The sequence below is a fragment of the Strix aluco genome, chromosome 1 (genome assembly GCF_031877795.1).
Source record: "Strix aluco isolate bStrAlu1 chromosome 1, bStrAlu1.hap1, whole genome shotgun sequence".
NCBI classification, from domain to species: Eukaryota; Metazoa; Chordata; class Aves; order Strigiformes; family Strigidae; genus Strix; species Strix aluco.
Genome location: NC_133931.1, coordinates 141002992 through 141028782, shown reverse-complemented (window position 1 = coordinate 141028782; position 25791 = coordinate 141002992). Strand labels below are relative to the sequence as shown.

At 52.0% G+C, this 25791-nt stretch overlaps 1 protein-coding gene across 1 annotated transcript; it reads right to left on the bottom strand.

The window, feature by feature from the left end:
• Positions 1-1878: 1878 nt before the first annotated feature.
• EVX1 (even-skipped homeobox 1) lies at positions 1879-5489 on the bottom strand. Its single transcript, XM_074849490.1, has 3 exons — positions 5048-5489; positions 3241-3491; positions 1879-2472 (listed from the first exon to the last, which is right to left on the bottom strand). Exons 1-3 carry the CDS (start codon positions 5487-5489, stop codon positions 1942-1944), a joined length of 1224 nt encoding a protein of 407 aa, XP_074705591.1. The 3' UTR covers positions 1879-1941.
• Between the last annotated feature and the right edge of the window lie 20302 nt (positions 5490-25791).

The window sequence follows — 25791 nt, the reverse complement described above, 5'->3', positions numbered from 1 at the left end:
TCTATTTGTGAGTGTCCAAAAAGGGCCATCGGTTTCCATGTCCATGAGGACATCTCATACAGAGCGGAACAATCTGCCCTTAATGACTTAAAGATGGTGACTTTGGATCCGTTTTTAAAAAATCTAATAAACACATTTTTTCTGATTGGAAAAATACACCCTGGCACGCCCGTGCCTCTTCCCTGCTCTCCATCCGCTATAGGGAAGCACTGCTATTCACTCCCTGTCCTAAGGACAAAAAGTCTCCGGTGTGACAATAAACCAGAGGCTCCTCAGCAATTTAACACAAAGTAGATAGCGGAGGTGTCAACACGTCTTTGTTCTGTCCAGCATCTATTTTCCTGCTTGTTGAACTGTAACTATTAGAAACTGCACGAAGGTGAAATTCGTCTTAAGCAACACTTTTACTTTTTTTTTTTAACCAAGCACAACAAAAATATGTGTGATATGTTGTTAAAATGTCTGTTGTTATTATCGTTGTTGGTGGTGTTGTTGCTATTAAGTTTTATTCCGACATGGTAACAAATTATGGCAATGTATTCCTTGGGTTATTTTAAAATAGGATGAAATAAACAATTCCGGTTTTCGAAGAAACTACTACCCAGTCCTGTGTCCATGGTTTTTTTTAAATTTTAGGTTGACAGAAATCCAAGCAAAGCAACGATGCTACCTCCTTTCGAAATACCTGCAAGAGGAGGCCGGGGGGGGGGGGGGGGGGCGGGGGCAGCTTGTGACAGAAATACTCCTTAAGAAGGAAGAGGGGCCAGTGTGAAGGACACATACAAATGCAAAGATTAGGGGTGTGGAAGGAAACAAAACCCAACGCGTGAACTAAATAATTTAAAAAAAAAAAAAAAAAAAAAAAAAGGACGAAGACGCAGCGAAGAAAAGTCAATGAGAGAACTGAAGGCTGAACTACAAAGGAAGGGAAATCGCCTTTGCTCCAATTTACAGACTGGTGATTGTCTGAAGGAGTTGTGCTCCCTGTCACCTAATCTCTTCCCTTGGCGGCTTGTTAGCGTTTGGCACGGGATCTCTGCTCACAGAGCATTATACATTCGATATTCAAAAACCCTCTTTACATATACATCACTTGCTAATTTCGTCAGTGTGTGCACATTTCAGCGACTGATAATAGGACATTGTTATTTAAAGGACAAATAGCTCTGACCCATAAAGAGGCAGGAGCTCGTATTTTTTCCCTGCCAATTCCAGTCTGCCTCTTGAAAATAAAAGTTGGAGTGAAAGAGGAGAAGAAACGCTGGATTTCTGCTCAAAACGAAGGAGGAGACAAGGGAGAGTAAAGAATGCAATTAAACCACGAAAGTAATGTACAGAATGACAGTTTTTCTTTACGGTAAAGCATTGTTTTTCTCTATAGAGACAACTGGACAATACTGTTGAGCTGCAATCCAGAAACCTTTTGGTTTTGCTGTTTGCTCGTTGTTTTTATTTTCTGAACACTCTGGTAGGTTACATCTTTGCTTTCTTCATGCGCACAAGCCATTTCGTTATCAGGATAATGTTTCTTTCAAGTATTTCAGATTTTCCTTCTCCGTCTCGTAGGTTTGTGCATAAGGTTTGTCGCTGTGACCCGCAGAAGCCCCAGCCCTTGGTAAGAAGTCTATCCATGGAAAAGAAAGTCCCACCTCGTTTCTATAGGTTACCGAAGTGTATTTCGTTTGGGTTGGTTTTCTTCCTCTTCCGTGCCTAACATCCTTCTCAGAGATAAACCACTAGTTCTTTCTTTCCTCCTTCTTCTTTTTTTCCCTTTGGAATGTAAATCCTTTTAAGACTGAGCTATTTTTAGTCTTTTTTTTTTTCCCGTAGGTGTCCACTTGTCGGGAGAGAACACGATTAAATAAACATCGGCTGTAGGTACATGAACTCGAGGAGAAGCCCGGGAAGGGGGCGAGTTTTTAATAACCCTGAGACGAAGGTTTATCTCGTTAAAGGTACTTCTTCTCGCTGGTCCATGGAAACTGAGGTGGCTTTGCTCAGCACAGAGGGCGTGAAAGTGAGGAAAGAGTCAGTCCTGGTCGTGGCCGAACAGGTAAAGTCTGAGCCGGAGGGTCTCTGCGCCAGACCGTTGGACTGGCCGCTGTGGCAAGCCAGGCAGGAGCAGGGGTTGCCCCCGGCGCTGCTGAGTCCATGAGTCGGGGCGGGGTAGAGAGAGGGATGCCTGAAGGCGCACAGCAGTTCTGGTCTCGGGTAGGGGTGGGAGAGGACCCTGAAGGTGTCCAGCGGCCTCAGGGGGGCACTGAAGGGGGTGGCGGCGGAGGCCGAGGTGGCGCCGATGCCCATGTGGGAGTAGTAGGGCAGGGGCAGGTGGGACGGGAACGGGTAGGGCAAGTTGCCGGTGGCGGCCGCGTGGCTCATCATGTAGGTATAAAACGCCGGGTCGGCCGGGTGAGGCCAGGTCATGGCCAGGCGCTGCCGCTTGTCCTTCATCCTGCGGTTCTGGAACCAAACCTGCGGGGAGAGGGGAGGCGAGAGCCGTCACCCGCCGCCGCCCCGCTCCGCCCGCCCACCTGCACCGGCACCGGCCCCGCACCGGTCCCGGGGCGGCGCGGGCGGGAGCGGGTCTGCCGCCGAGCGGAGACCGGCGCCAGCTCTCCCTCCCAGAGGGAGTTGTCATCACGTACGGCGGGATCAGTTAAGCCCCTATAAATCTACAGGGAGACCCAGCGGAGCAGCCCTTTTAGGGTGCTTCTTTCCCTTTCTACTTGCTGGGGCTTGGCCCGCTGACACCCCCTCACCCCGACTCCGGGCAAACCCGGCAGCTCTGCCTCTTCGCTGCCGTTCTGCAGCCGGAACTACCTGGGTTTATTGTCATCGGTTTTATTTTCGTGTGCAAATGGTTTTGAAAAGCCAAAACAAAGCGAGATCAAAACAAGAGCTGCTACTGCCTTCCTCTGCCCTCCCCCAAGAGCTGAGCCAGGTTTGGACGGCACTGAAGGGAGGATTAAAAATAATCTGCTAGGGAGAGGCCGGATTAGCCGTGCTGGCTGGGATGGCTTCGGGAGCCGTGTCCCACTCTCCCGCATTGCTGCTTGCTGCAGGGTGCGGGCAGGGCCAGGAAAGGGGCGGGGGAGAGGGGGAGGAGGGGGGGGGAGGGGGGGGGGCGGGAGAGGGAGAGGGAGGGTTATGCCGGCGAAGCGCTTTCCCGAGTTTTGCAAGGAAGTTTGGCCGTATAGATTTATATCGTGCTAATTGGAAACATGTCCGAGCTGTGTGTACCTTGATGGTGGTTTCTGGCAGATTTAGAGCAGCCGCCAGTTCGCATCTCCGGGGCCTGGACACGTAGTTCTCCCGGTAAAACTCCTTCTCCAGCCGGGCGATCTGCTCGCGGGTGAAGGCGGTGCGGTAGCGGCGCATCTGGTCGCTGGCGCTGCAGGCCAGCGAGCCCTGGGAGCCGCCGGTGCCTCCGCTGCCCTTGGGGTGATCCCCCCCGCTGCTGGGGCTGCCGGCCAGCGCCTCGGAGCACGGCCCTGCGTGGGGACCCCGGAGCAGAGACACACGCTCGTAGGCGGGAGGCCACGGAGGGATGCTGGCCGGCCGCCTCCCCAGAGAGCTCCCCTTCTCCCCCCATCCCTCCCCGTTCGCCTTTTCTGTGACTGCCCGGGTGTGCTGAGGATGCTGGGGAGGCATCCGAGAGGGACCCGGGGGGGAGGGCAAGGGGGGAAGGGGATGCAGCACCGATTAAGGGTTTGACGGGTGCTTATTCACTCCGACTGGAGGGCTACCTGCGCCCCATACACACACACAACACACCCCCCCAGACACACACACACCACCCTGGGAGTGTCCGCTCCGCGTCCCCCCGCTCGCTGTCCGCACGGTGAAGCCGGAGGCGGCCGGCGCAGCATCCCCCGACCCTGAGCGGCTGGGGAAGGCAGGTGTGCCCACCGCCCGCGCCGCACGGCTCCGTGGGCCCTTCCTCCAGCCCAGCAAGGGCCCAGGAGCGGAGCAGCCGGCAGGCAGGGACCCCGCTCCCTCCGAGGAGGAGGTGAGGCCTCGGGGACTCTCCCCTCAGCCTCCAAAGCCCAGGATGGGATGTTTTCAACGAGCCTCTAAGGGACGAGAGAGGGCAGGCAGCGCTCTCCGCGCTTCCCGGCTTCTTCTAGAAGTGATAGAGGAATGGGGAGGGGGGAGAAGTGGGTTGTTGTCGGGGTAGGGGGGGGCTCTGCCGGGCTGGGAAGGTGGGAATAAGGAGTGGGGGCAGGGGGAAAAGGGGCCTGGCCGCTGCGTTTGCTTTCAAATGCAACTCTCCCTCATTGTGCCCGAGACCAAAGGCAATTAATTCATTGGGACCATTTCCGAGCTGGCGCCACCGAGACATAGAAGTGACAAGGTAATTTGGATCTCTCCTCTTCCCCCCCCCCTTTTTTTTTTTTTAAACCCAACGTGCAAACAAGGACCTCGCTGCCGCACTTGGGGCAGGCAGGAGTCGGCGAGCGATTTTACGGTCTTTATGGGCGCTTCCGCACTCGCCGGGGCACATTTCACCCTGCAAAACCACAAACAGCTCTCGGCCTGAAAACCCGTTTGATCTTGCCCCCCGTCCCGCGCACCCAACCCCCCCCGCCAACACATACAAAAAAACCCCGTCGGTGGGGAGGATCGGAAGGGATTTCCTGGAGCATGCACTGTCCGGGCGATGGGGAAGAATAAAAAAAACAAAAAAGATGGAGGGGGAGAGTGGGTGGTGGTCTTGGCCGCGGGGGTCCTCCGGGACAAGCTGCAGACCCAAGGCACCCAGGGCGGGAAGCCTGGCTCCCCTCCAGGGACGCGGGTGCTGCCCGGTGTCGTGTCCTCTGGCTCCCAAACAAGCCTCCCGGTGGCAGGGAGCTGAGGAATCAGCCAGGAAAGGAGATTCGCCCCCACCCCCACCCCCCCCTCACTCCTGATTTCTCTGCCCCTCGTTCAGCTGGCGAGGGGAAGACCCCCTCCGGCAGCCCCCCCCGCCCCCCCCCCCCCCCCCCCAGTGCTGCCCCCCAGCCCCGAAGCGGGCGGGGGGCTGGAGGCATGGGAAGGAGTTGGGTACCTTTGCTGTGCTGGTACTCGGCGCTCCCCGTGGCGCAGTCCGGGGTGCAGCTCACCTCGATTTCCTCATAGAAATCCGACTCGGTGTCCGAGCTGCTCTGCTGCCCTTTGCTGGCGGGGGGCTCCGAGGCGGGGGGCTGCTGTCCGGCCGAAAGCAGTGCTGCCGCCGCCGAGCGGCTCTCCGGCACCGTCCCTGTCCCTGGCAGCACCTCCACCTCCTCTTCGTCTTCTCCTCCGCCACCTCCTCCTCCTCCTCCTCCTCCTCTCTCCCGGGACGATAAGGGGCCAGGTCTGGGGCTGAGGCAGTTCCGATGGATCATCTTCTCCTGCGGCTCCGGAGCGGGGCTCCCCACTGCTTCGGACAAATTAGGCGCCCTCTTGCCAACTAGAGCGCCAAGTTGTGTCCCTTCCAGAAACATCACCATCTCCTTCCTGGTTTCCATTGTGGCTTTGCCTAAGGGAGGGGGGAAAAAAATCCAGATCTCTTCCCCCCCTCCCTCCGGCTCCCGCCCCAGTCTTGTCCAAACCCAGCAACCCTCTCCTGGCAATGCAGAGGAGCAAGCGGTGAGATAGGGTGACCTTGTGATGCGAGCGCTACACTCTGCTGTGCTGCTCTGGGAGGGATCACCATTGCCCTCTTCTTTCTAAGCTGTCATCCTCAATGGTGCAGTCGTCATTACAGTACCACCGGTGACGCCACGCATTGATTGCCAGTGGATAAATAGAAACGTCTGCCATGGGGAAGATGAAAGGAAGAGCTGGAGCTAATGGGCTCAATGCGTGATGCACCAGGTGTAGGAGCCCGAGATGGAGAGGGAAGTGTGAAAAAGAGATGCATATGGAGCTGAGCTGCAAAGAGGTTGTAACATGCGGGGAGAGTTCCGCAGGGGGAAGCCTTGCCTGACAATTAAATAGCCTTTTGACTGCTTTAAGCCACAACCTTGATGTAGAATTGAGGCGAAGATCCCTAGCCGCATCCTGGAAGTGAGAAGATACGTACTGAAGCTTCTTCCTCGGATGCATTATTTATTGCTGGCAATCAGCTTCCGCATCACTGCATATACAAGACTTTAAGAATCCTTTGCAAACTTGAGGATAAGGAAATGCGCTGCTGGCATTCGAATGTAGAAATAGCTTTGACTTCTTGTTCTGGTTCGGTATCGGTTCCTATCCGTGTAACTGTTACTGCTTCCTATTGACTGAGATTAAAACGTTACTTAAAATTCGGAAATGCGGTTACATATTTATTGCGTTTTACAGCTGAAAAGGCACAACTACTCTTCACTTTTCGTAACTGTAGTTACTCTGGCTCTCTGCTGTTTATCGCTTACTCTTATTTCTTCCTTCGCAGTTTCCATTTGTTCCGCGATTCTTGCGCTTTTAAAAGGGTTTTACGCCTCCTCTCCTTTCTTCTTTTTAACTAATTGTTTTGCTTAAATTATTGTCTGTTTTCAGGAGGAAAAACTGCAAGAAGAATGTCTGCCAAGAATAATTCAGGCTCAGAGAAACGCAAGTTATCAAGGCCAGAGCTTACGCTAGCTAGCAGATGTTGTTAAAACAGAAATGACAAGGGCAACCATTTGGACAGCACTTGTCTGAAAACAAGGGACCTTGTACCGTAAATAGAGCAGCACACGCGGTCTCTCTGGCGTATTATGGTATTTCTAATGAGTGCGGCAAGTATCTTCTCTCCAGTTAATATTGACTCGCACGTGTAGTGTCAAGTCATTTTCACCATCTGTCGTAACTAGCTTGTTCTAAATTTTTTTCTCGGAGTGTTATTGGCTAGTCAGGTTACAGAAAACATTCAACCAATTACGCTCCCAACTCGGTAAGGAATTTACTGGCATATTTGAGGTGACGTTGCTTCGGTGGGGAACAGGCAGCGCAATAGGAAACACGCTGGGATTTTCCGTCCAGCCCCATGAGCAAGACGGGCGCGATGCAGGGAGACAAACAAACAAACAGACAGACAGACAGACAGACAGACAAGCAAACGGGATTCCCGGTCTGCTGGATGCATGGATTGCGGTGTGTTCCCAGCAATAAGCATCCCGATTTCAGGGAGATAAACCAGGAATTTTTACAGGGCTATCGCCAGCGGTCTCGCTTTCTCCCCGTGTAGACACGCGCGCAGGTTTCCGCGCAAACGCACATGACGCTCACACCGCGCTCCAGACCGCGCTGCTTTCCATCACACGTGCGGTGCGTGCACTCCGAAGCTCGCCAATTTCTTGCAAAATCACTGTTAAATTCCCTTTCCCTTGTCTCCCTTGCCAGCCCCTGGAGCGGTGTGTGCCCTTCCAGCTCCGGATGAGGACCCGCCGCCCACCGCCGCCGCAGCCAGGCTCTGCTCCGCGGCTGTGCGAGCGCCCAGCCGGGGCAGCAGCGGCAGGTCCGGCTGCTGGAGGAGCAGGCGGTGCGTGGGTGCGTGCGTGGAGGGGAGGATGGATGGATGGATGGATGGATGGATGGATGGATGGATGGACGGACGGACGGACGGACGGACAAGACAGTCCGGCTTCGCCTCTTGCCCAGCGGCCGCGGCGCGCCTGCTCCGGCTGGGCGGAGGGCCAGCTCCGATTCCGCTGCGCGGAGCGGCGCGGAGCAGCGCGGAGCAGGGCGGTGGGGCCAGGCAAAGCGGGACGGGGGCGCTCAGGCAGCGCTGTGCCCGTGTCGCGCTGGCGCCGCTTCCCACGGTTGGCGGCATCGTCGCTTCGCTTTGCTCGGGGGTTGGTTTCTGGTCCCTGGCACCTCTGCGGGGGGGTGTGAAGGCTCGGCCTCCCCCCAGGCCCAGGGTAGCCTCAGCCTCCCGGGGAAACTCCCCTCCAGCCTCCTTCCCAGCTCGGCCAAGTAGCCGTATCGGAGGAGGCTGGCCGTTGTCTGTGGCGGACGGAGAGGATTTTCTCATTACTACGAGTTTGGGGGCAGCAAGAAGAGGGATATTCATATCTCTTTCGAAATATAACAGTCACGGGGAGCTGAATTCAGAATACGAGGGAGCGCTCCCAGAGCGGGCGATGGCGACGACTGCGGGGAAATTGACGGGAAATCCTGTCTCTAGCAGGCGGGAGCCCTGGGGATGGTTCCCGTGGATTATGCTGGCTGACCCCCACAAATTTTACCATTTTCGTTTACAAGCCACTGCTGCCTCCTTCCTCACCCCGTTCTTAATCCGTTCCCACCAGGACGTCACCCGTCAGGTACCTTCGGTCGGAGGTGTTGTTGAGCCCGAGATGATGGTCATTGCCACAGACGGTCCGACTCAGTCCACAGCAACACGGGCTGCGGTGCACGCCCGCACGGACAGACTCACACCCCCACGCACATACACACGCGGTTACTCGCCAAGGGTAAACACAGGTTGTTAAAGGCCCGAGTGGAGGCTAAGGAAAAAAAAAAAAAAAAAAGAAAAGAAAATCTCTGTTGGACTCGAAGTTTTGGGGTCAGTTTAGGTTGGATCAGTAAAGGCTTCTCCAAATGTCTATTTTTACATCACCCAGGAAGAGTATCGCCGCGACAGCCCCTCGCACGTCGACAAGCCGGTGGCGCGGCGTGGAGGAGCGCGGAGCCCCGTCCCGCTCCCCGCCGCGGCGGCGGAGCTTTGCCTCGCCGGGAATGCGGGGTCCGGCGCTCTGCCTTCTGTCTAGTGTTTCCCACAGATCTGTCAAGACGAATTTGGAAGGAGACTCCCTCATTTGGGATTAATTTCCAGGCAGATTGGAAAGTGTATCTCCACGGGGTTTTCTTCCCCCCCCCCCCCCCCGCCCTTTTTTTTTCCCCTGACTGTTCCAGACCGAGATTTAAAACCTATTAAGTCTCTCTCGCTCGTTTGGTCACAGTCAGGATGTCATAAGTATCCTCAAAACTTTTCAGACTGATTTATTTCTCCGAGTTTACAGCTTTTCTTGCTGATATACGACCGAGGCGAGATCAGGACGACCGCGTTCAAAAGGGTCATACGCCGATTTCAGCCTTACCGCTGCTGAAAGGTGCCCCGTCTACGAAAAGCAAACGAAACACCCCCCTTTCCAAAACAAGGAAATAATAGGGGGACATTAAAACATTGCTAGAGTGATATGCTCATAAATCAAGCATTTTCCTTGAAAGCGCTAAGCCTGGAGAAGGAAAGACACATCACACACTCCTTACCCGCGGGATATTTATTTTCCTTCGCTGGTCAACAGTGTGTCGATAACTTTTGACCGATACTGTCCAACTGGGAACCCACGTTGCGCCTTCAGTTTCTCTAAAAAAACAAGTCTTGTCGTCTTTAAAGAAGAACGAAAGTTTGGGCATATCGCTGAACGATTTAGTGCCGCAAAAACTGATACGCAGTGCAAATGGGTGACCAAACCAGAAAACCTATTTTTAAATTTTTAATGGGTAGTGTTAACAATAATGGCGTAATTATCACTGTTTTATTAAGGCTATTTTTTACGACATGGTTAGAGGTGGAAGCTTGGGAGAGAAGAGAATAATAGGCGCATTATTCTGGGGTGTAAAGACAAGCTGGTACAATGACAGCACATAACGGGTAAGTGGCTTTGAGGAGAGAGAGGACAGAGCCGTGAGCAGGATGTGCCTAGGAGAGCATGTAATGGTATTTACAGGGGCCGATCCAGGACGCCTTTCTGCCTCCCTGTAGCTCGGAACATCGGATCCCGGCATCTCTACGGAAGGCATCTGCCTGTTCTTGATATTTTTTTACCTGTTGGATGCCCGAAGCAGCGTTTCCCTGCCACCGCAGGAGGCTCTGGAGACTTTTACCTCGTTAGATCAAAACCGGGGAGGGGCGGGTTGGAGTGGGGGCCCATTCCTGCTCCTAGGACATTCAGAACAAGTTTGTCTGTGGAAACTAGATCTGCTGCTTTACTGATTGCAGTGAGTAAATCCTGCAGGAATTTGGGCTTTCGATTTCAATTGCTATCGCTTCCAGACTCGTCGAGAGCCATAAAACTGCGGCAATCTTTTAATGTTAGAACGAGCAGCAGAAACACGATCTGCGTGGCAAACTCCCTGTTTTGAAAGCAGAATAGTATTTATGGTGCGAATTTAATTCGGTGGAAGGCACAGGTAAATGAAAATCGACAGTATTTCAGTGGCTCCTGTGACGGCCTTTTTTTTTTTTTTTTTTTTTTTTTAATTTAAATTTAGATTTGATTTAACAAGAACGGAGCTCGCAGCCCTCCGTGCTGTGTGTCTTCGCGAAACCCGCCCGCGGGTGACGGCGGCGCCTGAGAGCTGGTGCGCCCAAGCATCTCTTACACACTGAGGGGCTTCAGTGGCTCTTTAGGTGCCCAAAAGAAGAGCCTTAAGGGGAGATGTAGTATCACCGAGAAAAAAACGCAGGAATGTCACGCAGCCTTTCACCGCATTTAGTGTTTTGCTCGTGTTTCTCTCCCGTACCCAAACCCGCCTCCTTTATTCCCATTGGATTCCTACCCCTCGCCCCCAGCAGGAGCTAACCTAGCGGGGGGTGGGGGGAACCCACCCTCCCGAACTCGTGTTAGGGCTCACTTTGCTGAAACTCCGCGTCCCGCTTTGTTAAACCGAACCGGCGGTCCAGGCTGGGCCGAGAGGAGCGGTGCTGCCCGTCGGGGCGCGGACCCCGGGGGGTGCCCGCCCGCCTCACCGGGGCGCCGGTACCCACCCCGGCTCCGCCGCCGGCCGCCCGCGGGGCCACCCCTCTATTCCCCCCGCCGGCGGGCCGGGGCAGGCGGCAGAGCACCGGAGAAAGCCCCTCCCGGCCCTTCCCGGAAGGAAATGGCTGGAACGAGGGGCGGTTGCCGTGCACGGTGTCATCTGCGGCTGCTGCGAACGGGCGGCGCATGGTCAGAGCCGGCGGCTGTCTGCGCCCTCTCCCAGCCCCTTTCCAGCCGTGCTGGCAGCTTTCGGCCTGGTTCTGCTCCAGGTAGGCCAGATCCCGGTATTTTCACAGGGCTGAAGGTTATTTTTTACACGGAGCCTTATCAGCAAGTGCGGAGAGGGGCGGAGCTGTGGTTCAGAGCATTGGAGACTGACCCTAAGAGGTGGGAGTTGAACCCCCATCTGCTCTGCTTAGAGAAAATGGATGCCAAAGTCCCAGCTCATATACTGGATCCTGGAGACCCTCTCCACCCTGAGGGAGGGGGTAAGAAATCCCTACGAAGATTCCTTTGGAGTCTCCAAGGGGTACAGGATCTGCCGAGGGACCTCCCGCAATTAGGGAAATGCCAGAAGTGGGTATCTTACTTCAGAGGCCCAGCTGTGCACCTCTTGTAAGGAAAGGGTGATTTGATTTGAAAAGGAGCAGCTTTGACCCCATGGGAACAAGCTACAGACGTGTGTAAAGAGACTCCATTTAGGCTGACAAGGATTGGGAAGTTATATATAAAACAAACAAATGAAAAGGAGAAAAAAATAAGAAAAAAGAAAAAAAAAAAAAAAAGGGAAAACCCAGCCACCTAAGACAGGCATCTCAATGGCAATTCCCTCACTCTTCACTGAGGCTGAGTGTCCTGAAAAGAAAAGCAGCTGCAGTGGTGCAGAAGGCTTTTGTTCAGTTTTTGTCCATCTCTGCCTCATTCAGACTCTCCCCAAAACAAACACAAATAAAAACTGAAATATGGACCTGGAGGGCATGTTGAAGGAAAATCTTACCTAGGTTTTACTATGAAGAGTAGAGTTTACTAGAGTTTACTAGAGTTTACTATGAAGAGTTAACCCCTCAACCTCCAGTCCCACCTGCAAGAAACTTCATCTACAGCTAGCCAAGCTGAGATGGCATCATCAGTTTTCACAGTGCATCCTAACAGCAGGTTTGGCTGCCTGGTTCATTTTTGGCTGCACCTCTGTGCGTGGCCCTCGGGAATGGGGATGTGCCACAGGCTGGGTCTGTCCCACAGAAACAAAATGTCCACGACTCCTTGAGCAGTGTTCAAGTGCTTCAGCACTGCTGCCTCACTCAGAAATGCCCAGGTTTGCATCCTGGGTGCTGGAGCCCCAATGTCTGAGTACTACCTCTCCATCCCCTGTCTGTGAAATTCGTGGTCCCCTGGACAAGGACAGAGGTGACTGATAGCCAAGGTGAGCATGGAGCAGAAGGGAATGTGCACTGAGCAAAGCCGGTGACCCCGATGAACTGTGCTGATGGGATCCTTCTCCCATGGCCCGTTCTTGCCCTCTGTGCTCTCAGAGCTCAGCTCTGGGCCCACCATCCACGTCACGTCTCAGATGACTCTTGGGCCTGTGAGATAGTGATCAGGGCAAAAGCAGAGATGTAGGAAACTTTCACAAGTCATGAGCTTCTGCCAGAAAGCACTGAATTCGGCCCAGGAACAAGTAGGAAATTCTGAATTTGTCTAAAAAAACTTATACCAGGGCAAATGAAATGTCTAGAAGCAGATTCGTTTATGCTCTTCTTTTTTTTCTCGGCCCCCCCCTCCCCCCCTTGGTTGATGCATATTTAGAAGGAACCCAGAAATTTCGCTGGAACTACTGACCAACTTTTGATCCTATCTCCTGCCGTGTAGTATCAATAATTTCTGATAATTTCTGCAGCTGAGTTTTTCAGTCACCAAGGGCCAGAAACGGTGACAGGATGAAGAGGGCAAGGAGGCAACCTGAGTCACCCACCGCTGCGACAGAACTGCATTAACCCCTTGAAGCACGCAGTGCAGCATGTCACCCGGGTGCACGCCCGCCTGCCCCCCTCCTACTCCGGGGTGCAGTTGCGCAGCGCCGCGGGGTGTCCGCGCCCTTCGCCGGGGAGGCCCCGTCTTTCAGACCTCCTGTTTCCCAGGGTGAGCTAAACGGGGAAAAAATCTGGCTCCCCACGGATCCCGAGGCGGGCCCGACCTTGACCGTGTTGCTCCCAGACTCGGAGAGAAAATTGCGGCCCGCGTGGGCGACCAGCGGGGTGGAATTTCTCCCCAGGTGGTCCCACGGGATGCCCGGCATGCGGAGGGGGTGCTGGCCCGCGGGAAGAGGCGCTGCAGCCGCGGGGAGCCTGAGAGACAGATCATCCCGTTTCTGCTGGAAATCGGGGGCGTATCGGTATTGCGTGGGGAGAAAAATCTGGACATGTTCATGAAATTGCGTGTTGTGTTGCTGCCTGAGAACGGGCGTGAGAAAAGATAATGTTAGAAGCGAAGCCCAAGTGCCCTCGCTGTTTCCGAAAGAGGAAATGGGAAACCCTGGCAGAGGAAGGCAAGAGCTCGTTTCTCAGGCAGGGCAGCACTGGGCAAGGCACTGCTAATAGCACGCAGGCTGTGGCAGGTAGCCATGGCACACTGGCGGGCTCAGCCCCTCTCTCCAGGGCTCCCTGCGCTCCGTGTCCCACGCCGGAGGACTCGCTCTCTGCCGGCCTGCGCACTCGCCTTTACCGGCTCATCTCCCGGGGGCTGATCCCGAAGTCCCGGCGGGCAAGTCACATCCACAAAGGAGACGAGGAGGGAACACGACCGAGGCCCAGGCGTGTGGGGGTCCGGGAGAGGACGGGCTCCCTGCCTGCCCCGGCCAGCTCAGCCCTCCGCACGGCCCCCCGCTCGCCCCCCACCTCCCCTGGCCGCATCCGTCCTCCCCGCAGCGCCGATCGCTGCATCCCCCCTCCTTCCCCCCTCCCCCCTCCCGGCCGGCGGTCCCTGGCTGTGATCACCGCGGCCCTACACTAACTGCTGTCTTCTTGCGCCCCCCACTGCTGATGGGCCGTAGAGATGAAAGGAGCTAAGCCAGCCCGCTCGCCCTCGCGGCGGCTCCTTTTTTTTTTTTTTTTCCCTCCTTTTTTTTTTTTTTGGTCGTGCCAGGGAAGCGTGTGGGAGAAGGAGCACGGCGGGCAGGCAGCACCTCCGACGGCTCCCACCCAGGGTGCCGGGACGCGGAAGGTTCCCCCCGCCTTCCCCTGCGGGCAGGGAAGGAGGCATGGGGGCAACGGCCTCCCGAGCGGCCGGGTGGCATCAGCGCCTCCCCCCCGGGGGCACGACTCCTCAGCCCACGGTTAATTCGCTGGTTCGTTCGGAGATGACATCATCCTCACCATCATCATCCCTCGAGGTCAAGAACATTTTGCCCAGTCTAACTTTAAACCGTTGGAAAACACGCCCAGAGAGAGAAATCGCTGTTGCGGGTAAAACCTGTAGGCGATGAACTCAAACGGGTCCTTCTAGGGCGGTGCCCGGGGAAAGTCGAGACACATGGCAGTAGCTTGGCCGGAGCAGCCTGGTACTCGCTGCTGCTCTCGTAAGGTCTTCGAAAAATCGGTGTTTCCCACGGCCGGCCAAGGATTTAAATGTACGGAGCCTGAATACAGCGAAATAAATACGTCTCTGTGTTTTGATCGCGTTGGTCGACTTCTAAAACATAATATGCGCTCCCGTTTAGATCCATGGTGTGTGCCATATACCACATCCTATCCCATATATGTACCTACATATATACCAACACGCACATATTTATGGCATGTCTGCGTAGAGACACGTTCTTCCCGCCCTCGTTCTCCCATTAAAACCCATTTTCGAAAAATCTGCTCAAATCCGGAAAGACTACACCGATGCGCCAGTACATGCCTCCTAGCATGGGTACACGGAAAACTGTAGGAGTTTTTCATTTCCAATCCACAAAACTCGTTTTGAATGCTTTTAGTCTTGCTGCCAACCAGCAGTTAAAAAAAAAATAAAATAGTCAAAGCATGTGGAACACATCCCATGGGTTGCTTCTTTCTCCTTTGGTGCGTGGATACGCCCTTCTTACCATTTTTCTAGCTAGCCCCGTAGGAAACAGGAATGACTTTGTTGGATTAGCTTCCTTCCCTGGGCACCACTGTGGCAGGATGGTTCTGTAGGGAAAACTTTGAAACACCTTTATATTTGAGGGTTTTCCCCCCGCTGTAGCTCTTCCCCCTAGAAGAGGACCACGGGATTCAGCCCCCGCCAACGTTTTGGAAAGAGCGGAAGCCGAGGACGGAGCCCCGAGGAAGCGGGGGGGCTCCCCCGGGCCCGGGGGCCGAGCCGAGGCCGGGAGGGCGACGGGACCCGCCGCCGCACGCGTCCAACCCCCAGGCGGGAGCCGGAGCTCAGTCCCTGGGGCAGAGCCGGGCTCCAGCAAACGCGTGCGGAGGCACTCACGCTTCAGACACGTTTTCACTTTCTTTTGCGTGGCAGCAGGTTGATGAGCCCTTGAGACGCGTGAAGGCCGCCCTGCCTGCCCCGGTTTGCGGGGAGCCACCCTTCACCAAGGCACCCCGGATCCTCTCCCCGCTCCCATCTCCCCCATCGCAAATAAGCACTCTGTGAAGAAGGTGGGGGGGGGGAAGTAAATCTGACCGGGTTACTTCTGCTTCCCAAATACGTTTCATTTCGGGCACTACAGTTCTTCAGCAAGACCCCAACCTATCCTTCGGAATCGGTGTATTTCTTACGAAAAATAAATAGAAAAGGGGAAAAAAAAAAAAAAGGAAAAAATAAAAGGGAAGAATAAAATAAAAATAAAATTAAAATTTTAAAAATAAAAAGGAAAAACAAAAGAAAAAAGAAAATTTTTAAAAAGCCCTCGCAACTCGGAGAGAAGCCGAATAAAAAGTTGCGAAGAGGGAAACGTTTCCTGGCATTCAGGCTGGGTGCAGGAGAGACACTGAAATGGGATAAAGCTGAGAGCGTGGGCTCCCAGCCACCCCCCAGCGCGGGGAAGCAGCATGCCTGGGGGCTGCAGAGGGGAGAGCCTGCGGCGTGGGGGCTCGCGGTTTGCCCCCTCGCTGGCCGCTGAACACGCGTGGATTTTGCACGGCTGAGATCAAACCGCAAATCCACTTTGACCGAGCAGCAGCGGACTCCAGACAGGGCGGGCTGGGCACCCTCTCCCCGGGCAGCGGCGGGGAAGCCGCCCGGCTTTGCGGGAGACGTGGTACTTTTAATTGCATTAGGTTATTATTTCCCACGTTCCCCTCAGCAGAGACAGAGAGACGGTTCGGATCTTTCCCCCTCCCCCAAAACTCCCGGAGCTGTAGGCAAGAGGTGCCATTAAGCCCCTGCCGCGTTCTTTTCCCACCGGGCGCTCCGGTGGTACCTTCGGCCCCGCCGCGCCGCTGGCCCCGGCCGGGAGGGAACCGGCCACCCCCGGAGTCCGCAGCAGCTCCTGGCTGCTGCCTCCCCCGGCCCCGGGCATAGCGCTGCGGAGCAAGCAGCCCCCCTTGACAGCGGGGCGTTATCCCCTATAAGGGACCCTCTTGCAAAAGCGGAGAGTGGACCAGCTCCACAGCGGCTTTGCGATGGAGAAGGGTAGGGAGACATCTCTCTCCTCAACCCTCGTCCCCCTTCCCACCGGGCAGTTGCTGGAGTACAGCAACACACAGTTGTTTTCCCTGCACCAGTCCCCCACCCTGGCAGCCAGGGGAAGATGTGGCTGGCTGCCCAGGGCCTTAGTCTCCCCGTCAGGAACCCGAGCACTCCCAGTGTAGAAAGATAATCGCTGATACTGTAAATATAAAGAATCCTATGAAGATCCCATCCCTCCAAAGCTATGGGACTATCCTTGGGCAGGCAGCAGGAGTTCAATGCCCTCCACCTCCCTTCAATAGCCGCATTGCCTGCTTGGATGGTTGGCAGCATCCTCTTGGCCCAGGAGTACTGAGGGTGATGGACCAGTGCCCTGGCTGTGCAGTTGGCCCCAGCACCAGTTTGCCCAGAAAGAGCCTGGCCTCCATGACCCCCTGGCTTTGGGTGTTGCAGCAGAAATTACCTCCTTTTCCCACAAGCCCTTCCCCAAAGGACAAAGACACCAAGCCAGAACTGGTTTGCTTTATACGGCCCAAGAAACAGCTGATTTCCAAACTGCTGATGGGGCTGGAAAACTTTCTGCCCTCGGATTGGCATCCCCCAGAAGAGCACAGAGGGGAGGTACCAAAACCATGTGTCCGAGGTGGCTGCCACACGGAGCACAGAGAAAAACAACCATCCTCCCATTTCTTTTTTTTTTTTTCTTTTTAATGACAACATCGCCGTGTGTGCTTGTATAAATCCTTGGTGATTTCACAGCTCCCCGCGGTAATATCACCAGGCTGACTCTTATGATTTCCTCCACGCCTGCACAGTTTTAGATTTATAGGTCTCTTACATACTCATTCACAGAAATAAAAAGGGCGGGAGTGGAGAGGACTTGATTTCTGGCTGCTCTCTGAGGTTTCCGTGCCAGATCCGTGCAAGATCGAGGGCTTTGGAAATGTGGGTTTGTAAACCAACCCCTTAACTGATTGCACCCACGTTAGGGGTTTAGGCACACACTCACACGCACACATGCACACCCAAAGTCACGCCTAAAGAAGGGTTAAAATTTTTTAACGTGCATGCTATAAAAGGGAAAAGGAAAAAAGACCCCAAACTCCCAAAAAAACACATAGTCTTGAAAGAATCTTTGCATGGCAGATGCATTAATCCCATATAATAACCACTCTGGTGCCTGCTAGGTCAAAACTCTCCCAGCACTAAGAAATCCGAACTTTGTGTGGATTAGGATGAAATCAAATGGGTATATCAGCATGAAAATTGGACAGTGGAAGAGCAGCTGCTGGGGGATGGGGGGGGGGGGGGGCGGGGAAGGGTCTGAGTTATCCAAAGGTTAGGGCCCAATCCAGCCATCACCAGATAAAGGGAAACAAATGTCAATAGTGATGATGACAGGGAATTAGGAAAGAAGTGTCCTAAACCTGACAGTTCTTTGAGTAGGAGGGAATTCTCAACTCATCTCTCTCTACAGGCATGTTACTCCACTGTACTCCTCCATAGCTGTGTATTTGCCAAGTATTTTCCTGCTGATAGCACAACATTTCATGAGAGCCTCCTTACCACCCCCACAAGAAATGTCTCTGCAACAGAGCTCCATGGGGTAAATCCCAAAAAGACAGCAAGTGGGCCTTCCTCAGACCTCTGGCAGATAAAAGTTCTGCATGTGTCCCTGTGAAAGTGGTTTGGAACAGAAGCCAGTTCCTCATTTCTGAGACAGGAGCACGTGTATCAGTTAAGGATATTGCAGATGAAAATATGGTGTCTTCCCAGCCCTGCAGGGAGGTGAAAGGCACCAGCACTACATGAATGGCAGATGTGCTGCCCACAGACTGTATTTTCCATGGCATCAAGCCTTCACACTAGTAAGAGATCCTTCCTAAAGAGCAGTAATCTCCTATCAACACCAAAGAGCAGGATGCACTTTGGGTGCACTAATTAAAGGATTAGACCTTCCTTCTCTCTCTGCCTCCTGCCTGGAAGGCTTTGCACACCCTTTGTACAGTAGAAGTTAATCAAAGCCATTCTCATGGTTAGTACACCTCACAGTCACCCAGAGTGGTGGGCATTGTATTCGGCTAACCGACACCTTTCAGAGGGTTTGCATATAAAATGACACCAGAGCACTGACTTTCATGTGCCTACCTACCACACAAGAGGAAGGTGGATCTGACCTACGAACCAGGCAAGTTCACAGTAATTTGTACTTTGTAAGCTGTAGAACTTGGATGATACAGGTCAACACACAGAGCTATTCTAGATGAAGTCTGTGACTGGAGGGTAAAGACTTGTTCATACATGGGAATCATGGAAAAGCTTAAGAACATCCACACAGGACTTGCTGCTCCACCTCAGATCCACGCCCCATCTCAGCCCAGGTGAATTTCCTGGCTAGACAAACCCAAGTTCCCAATGGAGATAAGGAAGAACACAGGAACTTGTTCAGAACAAGAATGTTCACGTTTGGAGGTATTCAGGGAGGGCCATTGTATTTTAAACTCAGATTCTATCTTAGTTTGCATGAGCTTTCAAGAGTAGACGCTCATTAGCACAGTGTGACCTTTTCAATAACTTCCTAGTTCACCATCTCTTCTGTTGGTTTGCACTATGTTCATCTAATCTAAATGTAATTAAATTAAACTCAGCTGGGATAAAGGGCTCCCGTAAGTCTCCATGTAGATTCCCAGTTCAAACCACAACCCAGACCACTTCTGCATAGATGTTGGATATAAAGTGTTGAAACTAATATCCTTTGAAATCAAGGAGGCCTCACCTGAGCATGGAAGACCAGGTCACCCTCAGTGTGCCTGATAGGCAACTTAAACAATGATGGTGATGCGCTCAGCTGTAAGTTACCACCTCACAGCTATGACAGCACAACTGATGGACGCAGCACCTCTTAGTCCATTGCAATGAAATGGAAAATAGGTTTATAGAAACCACTGCTGGAACACATTAATTAGTGTCTCTGATTCCTGACAGCTTTGCTGACAAGGCAGAAGAGATCTCTACCTTCAGCTGCTTCATTCACAGCTACTGTTATTAATTAACCTAACATGATTTCAGTTTAAATTAACACACCAGACACCATGGCTGAGGAATGTGTACCCCCCTTTTTTACAGCCAGACTGAAAACAGCAGTAACTTCTTCATGTACATCAGCTAAATCCAAGATGAATCATCAATCACATCCCTCAGTGAAATGCTTTGTTATGTGGATGCTCCTGCTTAGGTGATTGCTCCCACTTAAGTATCTCATTTCTGTATAAACAGATTTTTAATCAGCTAGAGGGGAATTGATATGCTGGCTTTATAATGGCTCAGGAGTGAGTATGTCACCTACTGAGTAGTTTAACCAAACATTATGTGTCACTCAGCCTATGCAATTGGATGGGCAAAACCTTACTTGATGTGACAGACATTCTTGCTATGGTCAGTGTGTGAATCCTCCACAGCAAATCCTCTCCGATGTTATACATGCTCTTGCAGCCTTGTTCTTCCACCATTTCTGACTCTCACTGTCTCACATTGCAGCTCTCCCATGTAGCCCGTTCTGGTTAGTTCAGAGAGCAAAGGCTGCGGCTGTGTTTACATGACACTCACACATTGTGTCCTGTTGTTCAAGGTACCGCAGAGCTGCTCTAAAACACGCTAAATCACATTCCAGCAGTGCCTGATTCCGTGACACGGATTTTGGGCAGAACTTCATGACATATTTTAACCATTTGGAGCAGGATATTTTTTATCTCAGAAAAAAACCCCACTGTTTAGACGTCACTGGAGTGTGGATGATGAATTTAGGAGGAGAGTGGGAGCCAGGAAATCTGGAGTTTTCTTCCTGCCTGACTGCTGCCTCTGTGGCCTTGGGCAAGCCCTAATCTTTCCGACTCCACTTCCCAGCCTGTAAAATAGGGGTAATATTAGTTACTTCATGTTGATGACTGCAGTAGTGATCAGTTAACAGTTTTTCTATGGTAAAATAACTTGGAATATTGTTGCCTGTAGTATTTTAAAGAGGAACAATGTCCTTGTTATTCATATTTATATTTGAGGGTAACAAGATAAGAACAACCCACCCCCTTACCCTGTTCATCAGGATCACTTTACAGTACTCCTCCAAGAGCCTCTATTTGGAAAAGGGACAAATCCAGTTTGTAATCCAATTCATCTGCTTAGGGGCATCCCAGGCATTATACAGCTGCTGTGCAACATCTCAAGTGGAAACAACCCAGTTTTCATTAGAACAGATTTTGACTGGAAGAAAAACTCTATTTTTTTAATGACAAGCTTCACATTTTTCTCTCATGCTTCTATTTTGTACCACTTTCTCTTTTTCCCCATTTTGATTATGAGGAAATGTCTCCTTTCTCCCTCTCAGGAAATCAAAATGAAACTCCCAAAATACTGCAGATTGAATATTGTTGTTCAAGATTTTCTCGTGAAAAAAAGACTCTTTGTGGTCAGCTCTTTTCCAAGCCACCTGGCTCCTCAAGCAGATGCTGATCAGGTAAGCTGCTGATGTCTTGCGTTTCCCAATTCTCTCCAGTGTGCAGCCACCATTTCTTTTCCTACATGTAAACGTAAAACTCTCCAGGGCAGGGGACATCTCCATGTTCTCTGTTTTCTCCACACTCCGCAAACTGAGTCCTGCTTACAGTGCTAAGGAGCAACGGTAATAATAATGATGAAAAGATACAGTTATGGGATCGTTAGCCCTAACAACTCCTTCCCACTGGTGCAGTGCCTGGAGGCCTCCTGCTATCAGCCTGCACAAAGCCAGTTTGGGTCTGACTAAACCACGGGGAGCATCAGGCCCATTCCAGTGCAGGGGCAGTGCAGGCATTCCTGGCCACTCTTGCTCCCATATTTTGTAGAGTGGGGTAGGAAGTTGAATCAAAGGGCTCAGCCATAGTTCCAGCTCTTTAGAGGTGGCAAATATTTTCTGTCTGCAACACCGCTGCTTGGCTCTGTAACACTAAGTAAATCTAAAATATAACCCAAACCCTCTATAAAAGTAATGTAAACCTCCAAGATCTGTAACCAATGTTTTGCGCTCTCTTAGGTTCTGTTGTAGATTTTATTGCAAGACTTCATAGAAAACCATTTACCTACACCCACATCCTGGGTAGGACAGTGTTGTCTGACAAATGTCTGTCTGGAGGAAGCCACAGCAAAGCCATCATAACCAACATTTTGTGGAAAACAGCCTTTCTTATTAATTCTGTAGTCTCTGGTTACTCCCATTCAATTTCCCTGATTCCAGGCCTTCCCTGTCATAGACCCTATGGTGCCCCTGTGCACTAGCCAGGAGGCTGTAACAGAGCTCGTATCTCTCATGTAACACGGAATTGCATGACAAGAAATGATACAGCCCAAGTCTTTGTCTAGCTTTCCCACAGAAGTCCTGATGCTGGTTTCACAGTGCCACACACATGAAAAGTCTGACACTGCAATACCCAGCCAAAAAAACATTCCATTTCACACAAGTGGGTACGCAGGTCATTGCAGAGGGACCGGCTTGGAAGACACCAAATAACTTGTTTGGAAAAGTGTTGCAATGTTGGGATATGACTCCCTGATATGTCTTCAGCAGTTGGGAAGAGGAACTCTTCCAGGGACGTGAGGTGGGTGCAGAAAGGTGTGCAAGCCTTTGGCTGTGACCCGTCTGGTGTTACAGGGCTGCGGGTAAATGTGTGATTCATCATCCGTATGGTCGTAGCTGAACAGAGTTGCTGGGTTTGCATTTTTTACAAGATACATGCATGAGTTGAATAAAAAATTGGGACAGGAGGAGGGAGAAGCAGCTGCTGGGGCCGATGGCCACTGATCCTTTCCATGTGAGGGGGTAACCTTTGGTAACCCTGGGCCCATGTCATGTGACAGGGCCAGGAAATAAACCCTGGGCTCTTACCAGCACTCCTGTGTGTTACACCTTTATTGCAGTGATGACAGGTTGATGGCTACACTGAAAGGTTCTTTTCCTTCAGGGAGTCCTGTCCAATGTTCAGCTTTATCCGTCCATAAATGCTGTCTAAGTAGTGTAGGGTCGCTGGGAAAGGTTCCCGCTCCCCCTCCCACTCCCCCACCTAAAGACTGTGGCTGGGAAAGGGGCCCCTCACCTGCCTGTCAAAAGCCACTAACTCACTGTCACCATGGCCAGCTTTCTCCTCCCTGGAAGTGGAGAGAACTTACCTCCATGGAAGCCTTTCAGAAGGATCCTCCTTCCCTCTCTCCCTTTCCCATCCCACCCCATCTCATCCCAACTCAGTGTACTAAAATATCAGTCAAGTCCTGTGTGCTTTTCTTGGATCTCAGGAGAGAATATGGCAAAGATGCTCTCATTTTAGATAGCTCCTCTGACAGACTGGAGCATACCATAGCAGGTCCTCTCCTTAACAGTTTCACTTCTCTATTTTCCTTTCTGACAATGACATTATTAAGGGTTCTTAATATGCTACAGGGTTACTATAAACACAGAACTGCTGCAGGGGTATAGGAAAAAAAGAAATCAAGAGTTAATTGAAGAAAGAAATTAAGTAGGAAGGATGCTAATCACAATCTGTGAGCTCACAATTTTTAAAATGCTGTTATTCTTTCTTTTATTCCGCCCCTCACACCCCCTAGCTCTCTTTTAATTATCACTCGTGGGAAATGTAAGCTGACCGGTTTGATAATTCTCAGCACCACAACAAGTGGTAGGAACGAGTTTAAACTGGAGATCCTAAAAGCTTTCTCTTTGCATAAGACGAATTTATAGCTTGGAAACTAAATATTTGTTCAAAGAACTTTTGGAGGTGTTTGAGCACACAGGAGAGATGAAATGGCAGATTAAATATTTCATTTACATGCGATATGCATGGCATTAAGTCCTATCTTAATTCTTCACCTGTTTTCTGAAATCCTTTGACAAACACGGGACATTTCACCTCGCCGTTGCTGTTTCGAGTGGCTTTCAGGCTCATTTAATTATTTTGTGTTCCTGTGTGGAAATATCCCGGGAGGGGAGCAGACTCCGGTCCCTAAGGGGAGCGCCACAGGCTGCAGGCGGGTTGATTCCTTCTTTAGCAGATCTTTCCAACACTCTGCTGCTGAATAAGGATGGGGCTTCGCCCAGGAAACCAGATCTGGCTCCAGTGAGCACGCAGATGCTCCGGGGATAAGCTCCCTAGGAATGGCTATAAATAGAACAAACAAGCAAACAAACAAGCAAATGGCGTTTCCCACCATAGCAACTTGATGAAGTTTCTCCGTCGGTAATAGGGTCTGGCGCTTTTGGGGCTCCTAGGTGTTCAGTGCAGCGTATACTTCTGCACGGCAAGCCATATGACACGGACTGTATCAGAGCCATTTCCACGTCTGGGGGCTTTTTTCTGGTAACCCGCTGAGCTATCATGAAACCGTGATCTACAGCTTACTCAACCAGAGCTTTTTTTGCTGTAATTCCCACAAATCGACCCATCTCGCTATGCATAAATCTGAAAGTCTGCACAACTGTGAGGCAGAGCTCCCTCCTGTACACACACTTGCACACGCACACACTCACACTTGGACACACACACATCCTTACACACACACGCTCTGCTCTTTCTACTTACTAGCAGAAATACAGGAGAGAGCACTTCTGCGCTGACGACGATCTGATAATCTCCCGCCGTCTGCTTTCGAAAGAAATAGACATATTTATCCATAGGTTCAGGGGACGATTCCAGGGTAGAAAGTACACGTAAACATGCAAATTTCTACTCCATCCATAGTTCATTAGAACAAAAGGTATTCCTCCCTTGTACTTCTAATAGAGAAGATTAAAGCAGGACCAAATGTGAGCATTAGTGACTTTGGAAAGGGGTTTTATTCTTTATGCCCTGAATGCCTAAACTTAATATTTCGAGGTGGCACACAAGCTGTGATCATAAAACGAGTTTTACTGGGAAGCCATGTTTACTTCTTGTTTATCAGACTTATTTTAATTCATTCTGGGTAGGTTCCAAGCACTGTGTTAGAGATTAAAGGCAACTGTGCACCCCAATTAGCAGCCAGCCCTTTCTAAGTAAAAATATTTCTGAGGGGCGAGATGAAAGTGGAAAAATTTCTGTTCATTAACAGTAGAGAGCTGGGGCGGGTTATTTTTCACTAAAGGGCTATACCTTGATTTTGAGCCTCTCAAGATTTAGAACGAGTGACCACGTAAAAGCGAAACCCAGTGCAAAAATACCCCTCCAGGAATCGCTTTCGATAGAGCACACGAGCTCTGCAGTAAAAAGCATACTGACTATAAAACGTCGGGGCTGTGCAGGACTCCGAGCTCCCAAGCTGAAAATCTAGCTCTGGGGCACTAATCTCTCCGTCCTTCATGCAAAACTTTTAAACTGAAGCCGCGGTGGAGGCCATAAAAACTTTTGCTTCCCTTTAACCAAGGCAGCAGAAAATTCACGCTGTTCTAAAGGCACAGTCAGCTGCGGGGCTGAATAGGTCGCGTTCGAAAGGACTTTACCATCTCTTTCCGAATACGATTCCTCTGTGCGAGTGTAAATCCTGCCTTGTGCACACGGTAAGCGAGAGAAGTTTTTCCCTTCGGAGTAATACGGAGTTTATCAACTAAAAATTGAGCAAATAAATCTCGAAACTTTATTTCAGGAGTGTATTTTATACCTGAAAGACTTGTTTTCATTTTCACGTTTTCACAAAGGCCTATAAATCTTACTTTGCACCCGCTTAACTTTCTGGGGGACAAAAAAAGCAGCGTCGGACACAGCAAAACAGCCGGGAGAGCACAGCCCGCCCAGCCCCGCCACGGCGGTGAGGGGCTGGGCAGAGCCCCCCGTGCTCTCCGCGGGGGGGGCGCGGAGTGGGCGCTGCCGGGCGCGGCGCGGTGCCCACGGGCTTCCCCGCCACCCGCGGTCCCGCCTGCCAGCCGGCTGTTAGCAAAGGCCTCCGCGGTGCCTCGGCCTTGGCAGTCCCGTCCCCCCCTCCGCCACCCCGGGGTAAATCTCCGGCGCCTCCTATTAATTTTCTAATGAGCAGAGAGCCGGGGAAGGCGAGTCACCCACCCGGGTTAACTGCCCCCCCGCCCCCCAGGAGCCCGACGGGGACCCCGATGACTGATTTATATACCGTCATTGTTTTACTAGACAATGCTCGCTTCCCGAGAAACTTCGGGCGCCTCGGCGGCATATTGTTTGGAAATATCTTTGAAAATACCCCATCTGCCCCTCGTTTCGGCCAATCGTAACACCTCTTTGATTCGAAGGAGAGAAAGCTTAGATCCTGCCTTTTATTGAAACCAGCGAAGGACCTTGGGAGGAGGGGGCGGGAGGGGAGGAGAAAAAGGGAGGGGGAGCAGGGCTGGGGGAGCCTTCGGGAGGCATTCATCCCGCATCCACGTTGCCAAGAGGAGACGGTGCCCGTGCGCGCAGCGCACATGGTTCCGCGGCCGCGCCGCCGTCCCCGCGTCACCTGCCGCCGGGCGGCCGCGGGCCCTGCGCGGACAGCCGCG